The following is a 20105-nucleotide window of genomic DNA, read 5'->3' as shown; positions in this document are numbered from 1 at the left end:
AAAATGTCAGGTTTCTGTGATGTAATAAAATGAGACAAAGATACATTTCAGAACTTTTTTCCACTTTTTTAATGTGACCTATAAACTGTACAACTCAGTTGAAAAACAAACTGAAACTTTTTGTGAGGGGGAGGGAAGTAAAATAGAAAAAATGAGGTTGCATAAGTGTGCACACCTTCTTATAACTGGGGATGTAGCTGTGTTCAGTATTAAGCAATCACATTCAAACTCATGTTAAATAGGAGTCAGTACACGCCTGACATCATTTTAAAGTGCCTCTGATTAACCCCAAATAAAGTTCAGCTTTTCTAGTAGGTCTTTCCTGACATTTTCTTAGTCGCATCCTACAGCAAAAGCCATGGTCCCCAGAGAGCTTCCAAAGCATCAGAGGGATCTCATTGTTAAAAGGTATCAGTCAGGAGAAGGGTACAAATTTTTTTTTTCCAAGGCATTAGATATACCATGGAACACAGTGCAGACAGTCATCATCAAGTGGAGAAAATATTGCACAACAGTGACATTACCAAGAACTGGACGTCCCTCCAAAATTGATGAAAAGATGAGAAGAAAACTGGTCAGGGAGGCTGCCAAGAGGCCTAAAGGAACATTTAGCAAGTACTGGCTGTGGTACATGTGACAACAATCTCCCGTATTCTTCATATGTCTGGGCAATGGGGTAGAGTGGCAAGATGGAAGCCTTTTCTTATGAAGAAAAATATCCAAGCCTGGCAAAAACGCATCTGAAGTCTCCAAAAAGCATGTGGGAAAATGTGTTATAGTCTGATGAACTTTTTGGCCATAATTCCAAAAGATATGTTTGGTGCAAAAACAACACTGCACATAACCAAAAGAACACCATTCCCACCGTGAAGCATGGTGGTGGCAGCATCATGCTTTGGGGCTGTTTTTCTTCAGCTGAAACAGGGGCCTTAGTCAAGGGAGAGGACATTTTGAATGGTTCCAAACACCAGTCAATATTGGCACAAAACCTTCAGGCTTCTGCTAGTAAGCTGAACATGAAGAGGAACTTCATTTTTCAGCATGGCAACAACCCAAGGCATACATCCAAATCAACAAAGGAATGGCTTCACCAGAAGACGATTAAAGATTTGGAACGGCCCAGCCAGAGCCCAGACCTGAATCCTATTGAAAATCTGTGGGCTTTGCACAGGAGATGCCCTCACACTCTGACAGATTTGGAGTGTATTTGCAAAGAAGATTGGGCAAATATTGCCAATCAAGATGTGCCATGCTGATAGACTCCTACCCCAAAAGACTGAGTGCTGTAATAAAATCAAAAGGTGCTTCAACAAAGTATTAGTTTAAGGGTGTGCACACTTATGTAACCATATTATTTTAGTTTTAATTCCCTTTACCTAAAAGATATCAGTTTGTTTTTCAATTGCGTTGTACAATTTATAGGTCAAAAAAAAAGTTCAGCAATTATTTATCTTTGTTTTATTTTATTTTTTTACATCACAGAAACCTGACATTTTGACAGGGGTGTACAGACTTTTTTTTAATATCCACTGTATAGTATATGGACCGCTCCCAGCAAGAGACCGATCTCCTCTTACCGAGAGCTCCATGTCTCCTAATAATCGGGAACCAGGAGGCCTGATTCCTGATCACCTGATCTCTGTGATAGCTCTGATTGGCTATCATAGTAATCAGTCACTGTGTAGCCCGCCCCTGTGTTTTCTTTTTTTTGATTGGAGAAAATGATGCATTATATCTTTTTCCTTTTTCAGAGGAAAAAAGTGTGTAGAAAAAACTAAATAATTAAAATAAAATGGCTAGATCAGCGTTTGGTCAGGGCTAAGGGTAGGATCAATAGTAATGGTCAGAGTCAAAGTATTTTTTTATTTTTTTTTTTTATTTTTAAATGTAGCTGTATATATTTTTTTTTTTTTTACCATTTTGTGCCAGTTTTCCTTTGATATAAAAAAATCAGGTGATATCCATTAACATTTCCCACCAAATGAAAGCCCAACTTAACCTGAAAAAAAAAACACAAGCTATATTTTGTGTGGATACACTAGGTAGTTGGGATGATATGTTAATATGATTGTAAACCTAATTATTAAAAAAAAAATAACAAAAAAGTAATAGTTACCTGCTCTGTCTAATGGTTTTGCACAGAACAGCCTCCAATCCCCCTCTTCTTGGGTCCCCCGCCAGCTCCTCTTGTCGGTGTTCTACCATAGGGAGCTGCTTCCTAATTTTGCACACCTGCGAGCAAACCTGTATTTGTGTTTTTTGCACACATTTAAAAAATAATTTTGTGCCCGAAGATTGCATAACACCCCAAAAACATTTATAGATTTTCTAAGACGCCCTAGAGCAGGGATCTCCAAAACTTGTAAACAGACTACAGACTGGGGGGGCTGACAGTGTCTATTGGGAGTAAACAGTTCATCTTTGATATTAGGGGAGGAATAGTGCCCCATCATTGGTGCCAGTGGGAGGAGTAGTGCACCATCAATGGTGTCACTGGGAGGAGGAGTGGCCCATTGTTGGGGTCACTGGGAGGAGGAGTGGCCCATTGTTGGGGTCACTGGGAGGAGGAGTGGCCCATTGTTGGGGTCACTGGGAGGAGGAGTGGCCCATTGTTGGGGTCACTGGGAGGAGGAGTGGCCCATTGTTGGGGGTCACTGGGAGGAGGAGTGGCCCATTGTTGGGGTCAGGTGTTTGGAAGCAATCTGGTTGCTTTTCAGATATACACACCCCCCCACTATTAGGTCTGTATGGCGTATGGACTTGGCAGTAAACGGAGGACACGGGAGGACACGGGAGTGTGACTGTGGTTAGGAGCGCTTTAGGGAGGAGGCTTTGCGGGGACCGGTTGCACCAATACTGGGACCCTACTGGAGTGAGAAATAAGGTATTACACCTTATGAAAGCACCTGTATACTTACTGTCTAAGTTGAACTAAATTTTTTACAGGCACTTGGAGAACTCCCTTGTGTATATATGGAGCAGAAGAATAAAGAACATTGTAAAAAAAATAAAATAATTAAACTGTGGAAATAAAATGTGGGGCAGGTGTATTTTTGAACCGCTATTGCTTCTGTGGAGCTGTGCCGATTTAGGCCAGACCCTCAGAGTATTCCCTAATTTCTCTCTGCATACTGTAAAGTCCTCATAACTGTTCTGTTTTGTACATATTCAGCTTTTTTAACAGCTACCTTTTTTTTATAGATTGACAGGCGTTGCTCACGCTGTGGGTATGAAAAAATGGTTTATTACACAAGACAAATGCGTTCAGCCGATGAAGGTCAGACTGTCTTCTATACCTGTGTGCAGTGTCGGTAAGTGGAGATATATATTCATGACTTTTGCGCAGTGTATATGTTGCTGCCTGCTTGCTTCATTTTTATGTTGCATGCTTGGGGGGGGGGGGAGACATGCATTGACACAGAAATAATAACTAAAATGAATATTCTAATACGAGATTTATATAGCGCCAACAGTTTGCAAGGCACTTTACAAAATAAACGGAGATTGTACAGTTACTGTACAATTTTATACAAGATGGCTAGGAGGGCCCTGCCCAAAAGACCTTACAATCTAAAGGGAAGGGCAGGTGATACAAAAGGTGATAACTGTGTGGGGGTGCGTTGCTTTAGAAAGTAAGATGCAGTTAGGTTAGGGGTGGGATAGGCTTTGCTCAAGAGATAAGATTGCCTAAAGGCAGACAGAGTAGGAGATAGTCATACAGACTGGACTATGGAGTTCCAGATGATTGGAGAAGTCTTGGAGCGGAGCATGGGGCGAGGTGTTGAGGGTGCCGGAGAGCAGGAGGTCTTAGGAGGAACTAAGAGGACGGTTTGGATGATATATTTAGATGAGGTTGGTGATGTAGCTGGGGGTAGAGTTGTGGATGGCTTTGTAAGTTGTTGGTATTTTCAATGTAGTGGCGACTACTTCAGTGATTTGCAGCTTACACAGGGATTGGTTGGGTATGATATATGCTTACTTAAATTGGCCCAATGGAACTATACAAGAAAAATCATGCCTCGACTTCAGCTTTAACCATTTGCCCTCCGGAAGATTTGCCCTCCCCGACCATTTTTTGTGATACGGCACTGCGTTACTTTAACCGCTTCAGCCACGGACCATTTGGCTTCCCAAAGACCAGAGCGTTTTTTTGCGATTCGGCACTGCGTCGCTTTAACTGACAATTGCACGGTCGTGCGATGTGGCTCCCAAACAAAATTGATGTCTTTTTTTCCCCACAAATAGAGCTTTCTTTTTTTTTTTTTTTTTTATATTTTACGCGATAAACAAAAAAAGAGCGACAATTTTGAAAAAGGCCTTATTTTTTACTTTTTGCTATAATAAATATCCCCAAAAAATATATAAAAAAAAATTTGTTTTCCCTCAGTTTAGGCCGATACGTATTCTTCTACATATTTTTGGTGAAAAAAAAATCGCAATAAGCGTATATTGATTGGTTTGCGCAAAAGTTACAGTGTCTACAAAATAAGGGATAGTTTTATGGCATTTTTAGTAATAATTTTTTTTTTTTTTCCCTCCTGACTGTGACATTATGGCGGACACATCGGACAATTTTGGGACCATTGTCATTAATACAGCGGTCAGTGCGATTAAAAATTTCACTAGCGGTGAAGGGGTTAACACTAGGGGGCAGTGAAGGGGTTAAATGTGTGCCCTAGTTTGTGTTCTAACTGAAGGGGGATGAGGACTGAGCAGGGAAACTAACAGATCGCTGTTCATACTCTGTATGAACAGACTATCTGTCAGTTCCCTGCTCAGCGAACCGGAAATTGTGTGTTTACACACAGTTCCGGGTTCTCCGTGTGTCCTGAGCGATCGCGGGAGCCCGGCGGTGATCGAGACCGCCGGGCGCGCGCCCCCTAGTGGCCACAGGGTGAAGCGACGTAACATAACGTCGTTTCGCCCAGCCGTGCCATGCTGCAGCAGTACAAATGTGGTTAAAAGACAATTGCGCGGTCATGCAATGCTGGACCTATTTATGTTGTGTGTTTTCCCCTCCCACCCCCACCCCACAAATAGAGCTTTCTTTTGGTGTTATTTGATCACCTCTGCAGTTTTTAATTTTTGTGCTATAAACAAAAGACCAACGATTTAAAAAAAAACATTACTTTCTGCTATAAAACATATATCCAATAAAAAATTAAAAACGAAAATCAAACTTCCTCATCCATTTAGGCCAATATGTATTCTGCTGCATATTTTTGGTAAAAAAAAAAAAAGTGTGTGTGTGTGTGTATCGGGACTGTGATACTGTGCCGGGCAGTCGGGACACTAATTTTTTGGGGACCAGTGACACTAATACAGTGATCAGTGCTAAAAAAAAATATGCACTGACACTGGGAGGGACAGGGTTAACATCAGGGGCAATCAAAGGGTTAACTGTGTGCCTGACCAGTGATTTACTACTGTGGGGGAGGTGCTTGTACTAGTCAAAGACACGGATCTGTGCCCCTACTTAGCAGAGACGCAGGATCCATGTATTCTGTTTGGACAGACCGACGATTTGCCTTGTTTACATAGGCAGACCATCGTTCTGTCTCTGTATCAGAGCATCGGCGGGTGCTGGCGGATATCGAGTCCACCGTACCTGCCAATCCACTTCCGCTGTGTATAATTACAGCATGAACGGGCCGCCAGCGGCGCGCCCCAGACCTGAAAGTGCTGGATCGCCTACTAGGTAGGTGATCCAGCGTAGGAGAGCCGCCTTGCCGCCGTATATTTACAGTATATGGTTGGCAAGTGATTAAAGGCGAAGTTCGCATTTTGGGGAAAAAAATAATAAATGCAAATATTTCTACAGGAAAGAAAAATGCATTTTTTTTTTTTTTTCAGCAGGAGCATGGAAAACATTGCACCCGTGATCAGTAGCTGGAGCATATTATACATTACACACTCTAAATATGAGTGCAACGTGTAACATGCTCCTGAAGGTGAACTTATCCTTTAGCTGTATTGGCCTATAACACATTTCTCTGTCCTGCCCATTTAAGACTGCCACTCGCCAAACATTCTTCTGAAATTGACTTCCTCTTCTTGTTTTCACACAAAGGCAACTTCCTCCTGTGCAGTTCTGCTTATGCTGTTCTTTTTGTACATATGTCAGATATTGTTGTTGTAATCTTCAATTCCAGATAAGGACAGCTACATTTGTCAGATACAAATTTTGGTTAGACTACTTTTCCTTTGCTGCACTCTAGTGGTTTGCAAAAAAAATACATAAATATGAGTTCTCCCTCTTTCCAGTATACACAGTATGCATTTTCTTAGCAATTTGCTTGAGGAAAACAGATCATGTCTGCACACAGCGGGAGAGATTTACTAAAACAGGAGCATGCAGAATCTGGTACAGCTGTGCATAGAAACCAATTGGCTTTTGGTTTTTAGGCCGGGTTCACACTGGTATGACACGACAGTCGTACGACTGTGGATCTGACTTTGCCCTGTGAATTGAAGTCCATCATCCATCCGACTTCAATGAACAGGGATCCGACTTTGATCCCCGACAATACCAGGCACTGAATGAATCTTTAGGGGAAACTGCACACCAAATAAAAAAAAAAAGAAAAACGGCATGGGTTCCCCCTCCAAGACCATACCAGACCCTTTGTTCTGGCATGGATTTTAAGGGGAACCCCCACGCTGAAAAACAGCGTAGGGTCCCCCCAAAATCCATACTATACCCTTATGCAAGCACACAGCCCGGCAGGTCAGGAAAGGGGGTGGGGACGAGCGGGCACCCCCCTCCTGACCGTACCAGGCTGCATGCCCTCAACATGGGGGGGTGCTTTGGGGACAAGAGCCTCTTCCCGACAACCCTGGCTGTCAGGGTCTGTGGGCGGGGCTTATCAGAATATGGAAGTCCCCTTTAACAAGGGGGCTCCCAGATCCAGGCCCCCCACCCTATGTGAATGAGTAATGGGGTACATTGTACCCCTACCCATTCATCTAAATAAAAAAAAAAAGTGTCAAAGATGGTATAAAAAGTAATTTTATTAAGGCAGCTCCTGCATCTCTTCTGATTTTCTTCTGCCTCTGGCGGTTCTTCTCCACTGATGTGTTCTAGCCTTCTTCGGGTCTTCTCCCTTTGTCCGCTGTCTTCTGCCAGGTCTTCTCTGCTGTCTTTTGGCTCTTTTGCTGGGTCTTCTTCACATAGGGTGGGGGGTTGGGATCTGGGGGCCGCCTTGTTAAGGGGGCTTCCAGATTCCGATAAGCCCCTGCCCGCAGACCCCGACAACCAACGGCCAGGGTTATCAGGAAGAGGCCCTTGTCCTCATCAACATGGGGACAAGGTGCTTTGGGGTGGGGGGCGCAGGGCCCCTCCTTCTCCAAAACAGCCACCCCCCCATGTTGAGGGCATGCGGCCTGATACGGTTCAGGAGGGGGGGGGGTGCGCTCGCTCATCCCCACCCCCTTTCCTGACCTGCCGGCTGTGTGTTCGGATAAGGGTCTGATATGGACGTTTTTTCGGTGTGGGGGTTCCCCTTAAAATCCATACTTGAATAATTGACTTGAAATTGTTCATTAGAACTGTATTTATTTAGGTCTCTGATTGTTGGTAATCATCTATATTTGCATATTTTTTTGGGCAATTTAGTCCTAGTTTCTTTATATACTAAAGGCAGATTGTATGAATTTAAAGTTGACTGATGTACAGGTATAAATAAGTTTAGTTTGAACATATCTATTAGGCATTAAAGAGGAAGTAAACACTGGTGGGTTTTACTTCCTCTTTATTTCCCTTCAAAGGTAAAGCACAATGGGCTACTATGCATCGCAATATGCCCAAAATGCCTTTTTGTTGGGTTGAAAGAATTTATTAGGCTTAAAAAAAAAAAGTATAGTTACCTTCAGCATCCAATACTATTTCAGTTCATGGAAAACATGACTGCTTTGCTGCTGCAGGTTACTGTCCTTTTCCTTAGACCTTGTTTGCACCATATCTACAAAAAACTGATGGAAAAAAAATATGCAGATTAGATTTGCATAGAATATGTGGGGCTTGTTCATGCCATGTACAGACATGCATATTTTTAACAAAGATCTCTGCAAAGATACAAGTAAACAGTTGTTTTCTATGTGCCGTGCTCGCACCACAATTTTGATGTCATGTGAGGTATTTTTTTTGGTGCAGAAAAACTCAGGTCTCTGCTCATAGTATGAACAAGGCCTTAAAGAAGGAGTTTGCATGAACTTAAATTCACATATATCTTCCTTTTTATTCTTTTTACAGCTTTCAGGAGAAGGAAGATTCCTGATGACCATGCTGTACAGCAAGATTGTGTCTTTTTATGTAAATAAATACTTTGTACTTACTTGCCCTGTTGTAACTTTTAACAGAGGATCTGTTGTCATTTTATATATTAATTTGAAATGTATAAATTGATGCAAAGGTCTCCTGAGCTTGTCCTACCCTCCTGATGAGGGCTTTTATTCTTAACATGTTATTAACTGTTCCCCAGTAAATGCCACACTGCTTTTTGGTATTAAATGCAGCAGCATCTGTTGGTGCAAGTGTTGGAGTGTCCTATTACAGCTGCTGTAAAAAGTTTTGCGAATGACACAAATATTAATTTCCACAAAGTCTGCTGCCTCAATTTTTATGATGCCAATTTGCATATACTCCAGAATGTTATGAAGAGTGATCAGATGAGTTGCAGTTACTTGCAAAGTCATAAAAATGAACTTAATCCCATAAAAACATTTCCACTGCATTTGTGGAGAAGGCTTCACTGCACCCAAGAAAGTCCAGCAAGCAGCAGGACTGTCTCCTATAGTTGATTCAGCTGCCAAATCGGGAGACCACCAGTGCAGAGCTTGCTCAGGAATGACAGCAGGCAGGTGTGAGTGCATCTGCACGCATAGGGAGGAGAAGCCTTGGAGGATGGCCTGGTGTCAAGAAGGGCAGCAGAGAAGCCACTTCTCTTCAGGAAAAACATAAGGGACAGACTGGTACTCTGCAAAATGTACAGGGATTGGACTGCTGAGGACTGGGGTAAATTCATTTTTTCTGATAAATCCCCTTTCTGATTGTTTGGCGCATCCGGAAAAAACCTCTGGAGAAGAAAAGGTGAGCACTACCATCAGTCCTGTGTCATGCCAACAGTAAAGCGTCCTGAGACCATTCATGTGTGGGGTTGCTTCTCAGCCAAGAGAGTGGGCTCACTCACGATTTTGCCATGAATAAAGAATGGTACAAAAACATCCTCCGAGAGCAACTTCTAACCATCCAAGAAGTTTGCTGACGAACAATGCCTTTTCCAGCATGATGGAGCACCTTGCCATAAGGCAAAAGTGATAAATAACTAACTTGGGGAACATAACATTAATATTTTTGGTCCATGACCAGGAAACGCCCCAGCCCTTAATCCCATTGAGAACTTGCGGTCAACCCTCAAGAGACTGGTGACCAAAGAAAAAAAAAAACACAAATTCTGACAAACACCAAGCATTGATTATGCAAGAGTGGGCTGCCACCAGTAAGGATGTGGCCCAGAAGTTGATTGACAGCATGCCAGGGCGAATGGTGGAGCTCTTGAAAAAGAAGGGTCAACACTGCAAATATTGACTCTTTGCATAAACTTAATGTAATTATTTATAAAAGCCTTTGACATTTATGAAATGCTTGTAATTATATTTCAGTATACCATAGTAACATCTGACAAAAAGATTAAAAAAAACACTGAAGCAGCAGACTTTGTGAAATAATATTTGTGGTGTTCTCAAAACTTTTGGCCACGGCTGTATACAGTGGATATAAAAAGTCTACACACCCCTGTTAAAATGTCAGGTTTCTGTAATGTATAAAAATGAGACAAAGCTAAATTGTTTCAGAACTTTTTCCACCTTTTTTAATGTGACCTATAAACTGTACAACTCAGTTGAACAACAAACTTAAGTCTTTTAGGCGGAGGGAAGTAAAAATAATATGGTTGCATAACTGTGCACACCCTTAAACTAATACTTTGTTGAAGCACCTTTTGATTTTATTACAACACTCAGTCTTTTTGGCTATGAGTCTATCAGCATGGCACGTCTTGACTTGGCAATATTTGCCCACTCTTCTTTGCAAAAACACTCCATATCTGTCTCCTGTACGCAGCCCTCTTCAGATCACTCCACAGATTTTCAATCGGATTCAGGTCTGGGTTCGCTGGGCCATTCCAAAACTTTAATCTTCAGGTGAAGCCATCCTTTTGTTAATTTGGATCAATGCTTTGGGTCGTTGTCGTGCTAAAAGATGAAGTTCCTCTTCATGTTCAGCTTTCTAGCAGAAGCCTGAAGGTTTTGTGCCAATATTCACTGGTATTTAGAACGGTTCATAATTCCCTCTATCTTGACTAATGCCCATGTTCCAGCTGAAGAAAAACAGCTCCAAAGCATCATGATTCAGTGTGCATGAGGCTTTAGGCTCAATCATTTTCTTTCTTCTTTTTTTCAGTCTGCTTCTCATCTTCATTGATGACATTCATACAAGCAGACAAATGCTGAGCTGTTGCCAGAAAAACTGTACACTACTCACACACAGTCTGTTGTTTTTTGGTAGAATCATTGTATGAGCACATACATATTGTGGTCAATGCACTAAGATGGATGAGATATTTGGTTTTCTAATATAAAAAAAAATTCCTTTATATATCCCAGGATACAGGCCTTTATATTAATGACTACTTGGGTTATGCTGCCACCTTCAGCCAAAAATTGCAGGAAACCCTTCTCGGGCATAACAGTTCTCTGCTCTGCTAACCATCAGTTTTGTGGCAAGCAAATGAGCACAAAAAATAGGGGAGGATTTGTGTCCTGTGATGTACATTAGGAAAAGGACTTTACAGGTAAACCAAAAATACCAATTTTTTTTTTTTAAATGTAAATCACAGGACACACACGTCTTCATATTTATGACCACTTGGGATGTCCCAAAGCACTGAACACTACGAGGGATGGGCAACACTGCAACAAGGCCAACGTGCCCAAAACACAGAAACTCCAATACAAAGCACCTGCAAGACCTTCCTCCCAAAACCGGTATCCACAGAGACGTGACAGTCTACCTGGTAGAACTCTGTAAAGGTGTGAAGAGAAGACCAAGGAAGCAGTCCTAAAAATGTGAAGAATTATAGATTCAATCACCACTGATATAGTATACTTTAATGTATAATTGTGTCTTTATATACACTGTACTATTTCTGTGGTAATTAGATCTATATAATCTGTAATATTTTTTTTAATGATTTTCATTTATACAGTTATTGATGAAATTTTAATTTTATTATCCAATGGATGTTTTAATTGTCGCTAGCTAAAGGTAAAGCCTCAAAAGTCCCTTCTTGTTTTATACAATGTTTATTGCAATAGTCTTTTCTGATATGTGGTTCCACAACCAAGATAACTGGCGAAGGTCCAGAATAGGCCGGACATCTCTGTTTGGCTTGGGAACTGTAAACAGGTTGGAATGGAAATCTTGAGACCGCTCCCTTGAGCCAAATGCAACGTGACAACGGTCGGTTCAATAACAACCGGCTGTGATTTGGCTCATGTGTATGGCATCTGGTTGGCTTCTGTCGGACGAGCATGCTGCAAAACCAGCAGCCAACCTATAGCTGAGAGCGCTGACTGGAGTGTTCTGGCAGGGGAGATCACTGTACCAACATTGGATTGGATTTAATACAGTGGCTCCAATCTGAACTGTTAGTTTTTAGTAGTGTGTACTAGGCTTTACTGGTGCAGGTGTAATGCCCCTTTAGGACAGCAATCTTTCCAGGGCTGAAAAAAAAATCTCTTTTTGTGGATCCAAAGGTACCCTTGAGCACATAAAGCTTTGGGGAGATCAGGAAAACTCTATCTTAAAGCTTTTGGACTCCAGGCTGTAGCCCCAGTTGTCTGTGATTTTCTGGGTCCGGGTAGCAACAAAGGCCAATAGACATCCAGCATGAGTGGAGGATGCTCCAAAGGATTTTTTTTTATAAATAACAAACATGTTATACTTACCTAGTCTGTGCTGTGGATTTGAACAGAACAACCCAATACTCCTTGGGTCCCCTGCCATTGCTCCCGGCCCCTCCCTCCTGCCCCCAGAGCAAGTAGCTTGCAATGGGGGACCCCAAGCAGGAGCCATTGTTCTGCCTGTCTTTTCACACACAGAGCCGCAGCTTGGTTTTGCCCTCTTCTCTTCTTATTGGCTGTGATTGACTCTGTGATTGACTTTGGGGTGGGGGGGGTCTACACAGAGAAGGTTTTTAACCTGCATGCATAGAATTCATTAAGGTAAAAAACCTTTAAGGCTTTAGAACCACTTTAAGGCACCTGAACGCCAGAACAAAGCAGGAAAATGCTTCTTAAAAAACGCGTTAAAAGCCACGTATTGCACATGTGTTAAGCCCATCAAGTGTTAATACATTCTGTTGGCCAGAATATTAATTTATTCTTAACACTGGAATGCATTAACCTCCCTGGCGGTTTTCCCGAGTGTGGCTCGGGGTTAAATTTCAGTCCCATTAGCGGTAACCCCGAGCCACACTCGGGATCGCATTGCAGGATCCTGGGGCAGCGTTACTTACCTTGTCCCCGGGATCCTGCGATGTCCCCCGCAGTGTTCGAGGGCTCCGTCCTCCGAAGCCTCTCCGTGCCAGGCTCAGTTCCCTGCGAGCGGCGCGACGCACGGGGGCGGAGCCTGGCGGCAAATTCAAAAAAATGTCAAAATCATAACACATACAGTACTGTAATCTTACAGATTACAGTACTGTATGAAATGATTTCACATCCCTTTTGTCCCCAGTGCTCTGGCCCATGCCCTGCATGCAGTTTTACATGATATACACTGTTCTTTCTGCCTGGAAACTGGAGATTGTCCATAGCAACCACAAAGTGTCCCTTTACGTCAAAAGTGGCTTTAGACCAGCTAGAAAACAGCAATAGTAAATTAGAACACTTGCAGAATTGAGTGATAGTGAATTGTGGGGAAATTTATTTTATTACAATTTTTTTTTATTTTTTTTAATTATTTATTTTTATTTATTATATTATAATTTATGTTTTTGTGTTTCAAACTTTATCATACCCGGGATATCTACTAGACTCTGGTTTGGACAGATTTAAGTGTGTTATTGTTAAGATTTACAGACCTACAATATAAAACGCCAAATTTCCATGCAAAATAATTGTACCGCTTTCAGCACCTAAAATCCGAAATAATCATACCGCCAGGGAGGTTAACACTCAAATGCTAGACGTTTTTAGCGTTTATGTCCATTTAGATATATTCCAAATTTTTTCTGCTCTTTAGCTCCTCTCCTGAACACACCTTTGATGGGGATTTTTCAGCCTGTAAAGGCCTATGTGTGTATGGACACATAGGCCAACATATAGGTGCTTTTAATGGTTCCGCAGTCTTCTGGGACCTGTGATGTGTCCCAGAAGACTACGGGAAGAAGAGCCTAGGTGATCCGAGCAGAAGTGGGAGCAGGTACTTGTCAAAATTAGGTGCCGCTCCCTCCCCTTTCAAAGATGACATGCCAAATATGGGAGAGGAGGGGGGAAGGAGGATGTAAAGCAGAACTTCCCCTTTTGGGTGAAGTTCTGCTTTAATTTGCTTCTTGCAGAAAAGTTTCACCAACCAACACTAGACCCTCCTCATGAGGACAGACATGGCCTGCCCTTGAAAGCTGCCATATAGAATGTTGGCAGGCATCTACCGAGAAACTCAAGTCTCTTTGAAACTCTTCCAGGATGCACAGGACATTGGTCTGATCACCAGTATCGCCTGTAGGCTCTCTGCAGCTGATCTTTTACCGATTACTGACTTAGGCCCGGTTCATACTGGTGTGACATACTCTCCGACTTTGGGAGCACATGTCTCATAATGTTTATAAATCAATTGTTCCCTATGACAGCCATCTTAACTGGTCCGACTTTGAAAAAGGTTCCTGCACTACTTTGGTCCGACTTCGGCATGATTTCAGCCCATTGATTTGAATGTAAATCGCATCCAAGTCGGATCATCACCTTAACTGATCCAACTTGCAGCATGCGACTCATGCTTTGAGGATCTTGAAGGGGAAAACCCCCATGCCAAAAAAAAATAAAAATAGCATGGGGTCCCCCCTAAGACCCTTCAGGGATCTGGTATGGTCTGGATTTTAAGGGGAGCCCTCACGCCAAAATAAAAAAAGATGGTGTGGGATCCCCTCCCAAAATCCATACCAGACCCTTATCCGAGCACGCAGCCCGGCAGGTCAGGAAATGAGGACGACAGAGTCCCCCCCCCCCCCCGAACCATACCAGGCCCCATGCCCTCAACATGGGGAGGGGGTGGGTGCTTTGGGACAGGGGGCGCTGTGCCCCCTACCCCAAAGCACCTTGTTCCCATGTTGATGGGGACAAGGGCCTCTTCCCGACAAACCTGGGCGGTGGTTGTGGGAGTCTGGGCAGGGGGCTTATCGGAATCTGGAAGCCCCCTTTAATAAGGGGGCCCCCCCACCCTATGTGAATGAGTAGGGGTCAGATGTCACGGAGCGTATGGAAAAGAGGCTCCAATAGCGTATTATCGTTTAAAAAGTACATTTATTGTAAAAAGCGAAAAAGGTACTCCCACAGTACAAGTTTTTTTATTAACCACTTCAGCCCCAGAAGATTTTACCCTCTTCCTGACCAGAGCACTTTTTGCGATTCGGCACTGCGTCGCTTTAACTGACAATTGGGCAGTCGTGCGACGTTACACCCAAACAAAATTGATGTCCTTTTTTTCCCACAAATAGAGCTTTCTTTTGGTGGTATTTGATCACCTCTGCGGATTTTATTTTTTTGCGCTATAATCAAAAAAAAGCGACAATTTTGAAAAAAATGCATTATTTTTTGCGATAATAAATATCCCCCAAAAATATACAAAAAAAAAATTTTTTCCTCAGTTTAGGCCGATATGTATTCTTCTACATATTTTTGGTAAAAAAGAAATGGCAATATGCGTATATTGATTGGTTTGCGCAAAAGTTATGGCGTCTACAAAATAGGGGATAGATTTATAGCATTTTTTATTATTATTTATTTTTTTTTTACTAGTAATGGCAGCGATCTGCGATTTTTATCGTGACTGCGACATTACGGCGGACACATTGGACAATTTTGAGACCATTGGCATTAATGCAGCGATCAGTACTATAAAAATGCATTGATTTGTGTGTGTGTCTGTCTGGTATGTGTCAGCTCATCCACATCTTCCACCGTTAACTGCAATTGGGATCTGCTTGCTGTCTCTGTGTGTGTGTGTGTCTCTCTGGTATGTGTCAGCTCATCCACATCTTCCACCGTTAACTGCAATTGGGATCTGCTTACTGTCTCTGTGTGTGTGTGTCTCTCTGGTATGTGGCCTTCTCTATCTGTTGCCCTGTGCGAACAACCATGACATTATTTGTTTTTCTGGACTGTCTTACCTAAGTTTTATGTGTTGATCTTGTCTTGGCCTCTTGCTATTCTGACTTTTGAAGCAAAAAGTTCACTTTGATTGCTAGGCACTCTTATAGTCACTCATGCTTAATTAACGAACTTCAACCCCACCCTTATAACAGTATATATTTGAGCATCCTTAAGGGGGTAGCACATTGCTGGGGTAGCACATTGCAGGGGCTTCTATCGTTAAGGCTTCTTTCTCTAAGTGATTCTTTCTACAAGTGATATGCACTTCATTCTCTGCACTTCAGTGATTGCACGAAGCAAACAAATATAGCAATCTGCACTGGAAAGCAGCTAACAGACTGCAGGTGACCCGTCTCTCTATTAAGCTCTCCTTCCACTCTGTAACATGCACTCTCTACCACTGCTTCTGACACTCCTGTCCTCTCTCCTCAAACTCTCTTACCTTCACCCCCCCTCTCCACCCGCCTGCTTATACATATCACCCTGCCTTCTGTCTTCCCCCTACTACTGCTCTTACCAACTCTCGCTCATTCTACATCCATACACTGATAAAACCTCCAGTACTCTGAGACATGCCCCTTCACATAAATCACAGTCCCACATTACCTCCCTCACCCTCCTGCTTCTCCTAATCTCTGGTGACATATCCCCAAACCCTGGGCCACCATCATCTGTCTTTGCCCAACGCTCCCATCCCCCTACACCCTCTGGCAGGAGCCGCAACCCACAGAACTTGGTCCATATTCCTCTTTCCAAAACCAGCCCCCCCTTTTCCTGTGCCCTGTGGAATGCACGTTCTGTCTGCAACAAACTCACCGCCCTCCACGACCTCTTCATCACAAATTCCTTTAACCTACTTGCCATTACTGAAACCTGGCTTCATGAATCGGATACTATTTCTCCTGCTTCCCTCTCCCATGGGGGCCTTCTTTGGACTCACTCCCCCAGACCAAGTGGACGGAAGGGAGGTGGAGTGGGAATCCTTCTAGCCCCATGCAGCACCTATTAGGTTCTTCACCCACCTCCCTCTCTGACACTCTCCTCTTTTGAGGCACATTGCATTCGTCTTTTCTCTCCCATTTCTCTAAGAATTGCTGTCATCTACCGGCCCCCTGGACCGGTATCAGCCTTTCTTGATGACTTCTCTGCCTGGCTACCCTACTTTCTCTCTTCTGAAATCCCCACAATTATTCTTGGGGACTTCAACATCCCTGTCAACACTAACACTACTATTACTTCTAAACTTCTCAGTCTAACCTCATCGCTTGACCTGAAGCAATGGATACAGGCTCCTACCTACTCCAACGGCAACACCCTTGACCTTGCCTTCTCCTATCTGTGCACTCCATGCAACCTTTCCAACAATCCATTCCCACTCTCTGATCACCACCTTATTAGTTTTGCTCTCTCCTTGTCTTCCACCTCTTCTCCCTCCAACCGCCCAACAGTTACACGCAGAAACCTTCGCCACCTCAACCCTTCTCTTCTCTACTCTGCTACTGATCACCTCTATGACAAAATCTCCCCCCTGTCCTGCCCCAACCTAGCTACTTTCATTTACAACAGCTCACTGTCCTCCTCCCTAGACAAGCTGGCCCCCCTCACTACACGCAGAATTAGGCCCCGACTGCTACAACCCTGGCAAACAGATGACACCAGAAGTCTCAGAAAACGTAGCCGCGCTCTTGAGCGCCTGTGGCATAAGACTTATGCCGCGTACACACGGTCGGACTTTTCGTCTACAAAAGTCCAACGGACGCTGACGGACTAAAGGTGGCTGGTAATCCGATCGTGTGTGGGCTTCTCCGGACTTTCAACGGACTTTTTTAGCCTCAAATCCGACGGACTTTAGATTTGAAGCATGCTTCAAATCTTTACGTCGTAAGTACGACGGACCCCGAAGTCCGCTCGTCTGTGTGCTAGTCCGACGGACAAAAACCCATGCTAGGGCAGCTATTGGCTACTGGCTATGAACTTCCTTATTTTAGTCCGGTGTACGTCATCACGTACTAATCCGTCGGACTTTTGTGTGGTCGTGTGTAGGCAAGTCCGTTCGTTAGAAAGTCTGCTGCAAGTCCGCCGAAAGTCCGCAGGAAGTCTGTCGGACAGGCTGTCGGACTTTTGTAGACGAAAAGTCCGACCGTGTGTACGCGGCATAAGACCCAGGAAGACTTCACACAATATAAATCTGCCCTCCTAAAATACTACTCCTGCCTTCACACTGCCAAACAGACCTACTTTATCACACTCATCAACACCTTCTCATCCAGTCCACGTCAACTCTTCTCTACCTTCAACACTCTACTCTGTCCTCCACTGCCTCCACCCACCAACTCAATCACCGCCCAGGAGATTGCCAATCACTTCAAAACTAAGATTGATACAATTCATGAGGAGATCGCCAATGCGCAAAAACCTCCCCCATGCAACACCCCATGTCCACAGATACAGTCATTACTTCCCTCATTCAACCCTGCTACTACTACTGAGGTTGCTAAACTTTTATCTAGCACTCATCTAACCACTTGCCCCCTGGATCCTGTTCCCTCCCAAATGCTACGCTCACCCTCTGACTCGATTCTATGCTCTCTAACTCACATTTTCAACCTCTCCCTCTCTTGTGGCATCTTCCCAAACTCTCTAAAACATGCACTAGTCACCCCCATACTAAAAAAGCCCTCACTGGATCCCACCAATCTCAACAACTTACGTCCCATCTCCTTACTCTCCTTCTCCTCCAAACTTCTTGAAAGACTGGTCTACAACCGATTAAGTGACCATCTGACCATGAATAAACTTCTTGATCCCCTTCAGTCCGGTTTTCGCCCTCAACACTCCACGGAAACTGCTCTGCTTAAACTCTCAAATGACCTACTAATGGCTAAAGCCAATGGACACTATTCTGTACTACTTCTCCTGGATCTCTCTGCTGCCTTTGACACAGTGGACCACCCACTCCTCCTCGAAAAACTCCACTCCTTTGGTCTCCGTGACTGCACTCTTCGCTGGTTCTCATCCTACCTATCCCACCGCTCCTTCAGTGTCACTTACAACTCTACTTCCTCCTCTCCTCTTCCTTTTTCCGTTGGGGTCCCCCAAGGTTCTGTTCTCGGACCTCTCCTTTTCTCAATCTACACCACCTCCTTGGGTCAGTTGATTGCCTCCCACGGCTTTAAATATCATCTCTACGCTGATGACACCCAAATCTATCTCTCCACCCCCCAGCTCTCTCCATCTGTCTCCTCACGCATTACCAACTTATTAGCAGACATATCAGCCTGGATGTCACATCACTTTCTCAAACTCAACCTATCCAAAACCGAGCTCATGATATTTCCTCCCTCAGGTGCCACTTCCCCTGATCTCCCTGTCAAGATCAACGGCTCAACTATCAACCCATCTCCCCACGCCAAGGTCCTAGGTGTAATCCTGGACTCTGAACTAACCTTTCGACCCCACATTCTATCACTATCCAAAGCTTGCCGCCTCTGTCTTCGCAACATCTCCAAGATACGCCCCTTCCTAACCATTGACACCACAAAGCTTCTAATCCACTCCCTGGTCATCTCCCGCCTTGACTACTGCAACTCCCTCCTCATTGGTTTACCTCTAAATAGGCTATCCCCACTTCAGTCCAGCATGAACGCTGCGGCCAGGCTCATCCACCACACAAACCGCTCAGTGTCTGCTACACCCCTCTGCCAATCCCTCCATTGGCTGCCACTCAGTCACCGAATTAAATTCAAGATACTAACTATAACTTACAAAGCCATCCACAACTTGGCCCCTAGCTACATCTCTAACCTAGTCACAAAATACCAACCTAATCGTTCTCTTCGCTCCTCCCAAGACCTCCTGCTCTCAAACTCCCTTGTCACCTCATCCCATGCTCGCCTTCAGGACTTCTCCAGAGCCTCCCCCATCCTCTGGAATGCTCTACCCCAATCCGTCCGTTTTTCTCCTACTTTATCCACTTTCAGACGATCCCTGAAAACTCATCTCTTCAGAGAAGCCTATCTGGCCCCCACCTAACAACTGTACATTTATCTTCTCAATCAGCACATCACCCACAGTTATTACCTCTTGTATCTCTTGACCTCCCCTCTTAGATTGTAAGCTCTAAGGAGCAGGGCCCTCTGATTCCTACTGTATCAAATTGTATTGTACTTGTACTGTCTACCCTCAAGTTGTAAAGCGCTACGTAAACTGTTGGCGCTATATAAATACTGTATAATAATAATAATAATTACTGTAAAAATGTCACTGCCAGTGAAGGGGTTAACACTAGGGGGCGATCAAGGGGTTAATTGTGTTCCCTAATGTGTGTTCTAACTGAAGGGGGGAGGGGACTGACTAGGGGAGATGACAGATCGCTGTTCATACTTTATATGAACAGACGATCTGTCACTTCTCCCCTCAGAGAATCGGGATCTCTGTGTTTTACGATCGCGGGAGCCTGGTGGTCATCGAGACCGGCGGGCACCTGCATCGGCTCCGGGGGCGAGCTGCGGGCGCACCCCTAGTAGCCACCATAGGGAGCGATGTAACCTAATGGCAATTCGCGCAGCTGAGCCATGTTGCCGCAGTACGACTGCGGCGGCTGGTCGGCAAGCAGTTAACTTGTACTGCGTGAGAAACTTTTTTGCTTTATACAATAAATGTACTTTTTAAATGATACA

At 43.9% G+C, this 20105-nt stretch overlaps 1 protein-coding gene across 5 annotated transcripts in view; it reads left to right on the top strand.

Annotated features, from left to right (window-relative positions):
• The window catches only part of POLR1H (RNA polymerase I subunit H), a 70481-nt gene that overhangs the window by 18962 nt on the left and 31414 nt on the right, over window positions 1-20105 (top strand). For 4 of the 5 annotated variants that reach the window (XM_073619314.1, XM_073619309.1, XM_073619311.1 and 1 more), the window contains exon 4: window positions 3202-3311. In XM_073619314.1, the coding sequence (XP_073475415.1) occupies window positions 3202-3311 (110 nt within the window). Of the gene's footprint in view, window positions 1-3201; window positions 3312-8251; window positions 8334-20105 lie in introns of those variants that run through there. The other variant, XM_073619313.1, reaches the window with a different exon arrangement.

The sequence above is a fragment of the Aquarana catesbeiana genome, linkage group LG03 (genome assembly GCF_042186555.1).
Source record: "Aquarana catesbeiana isolate 2022-GZ linkage group LG03, ASM4218655v1, whole genome shotgun sequence".
Classification (NCBI taxonomy): Eukaryota; Metazoa; Chordata; class Amphibia; order Anura; family Ranidae; genus Aquarana; species Aquarana catesbeiana.
This window is presented reverse-complemented; position numbering and strand designations above follow the sequence as displayed.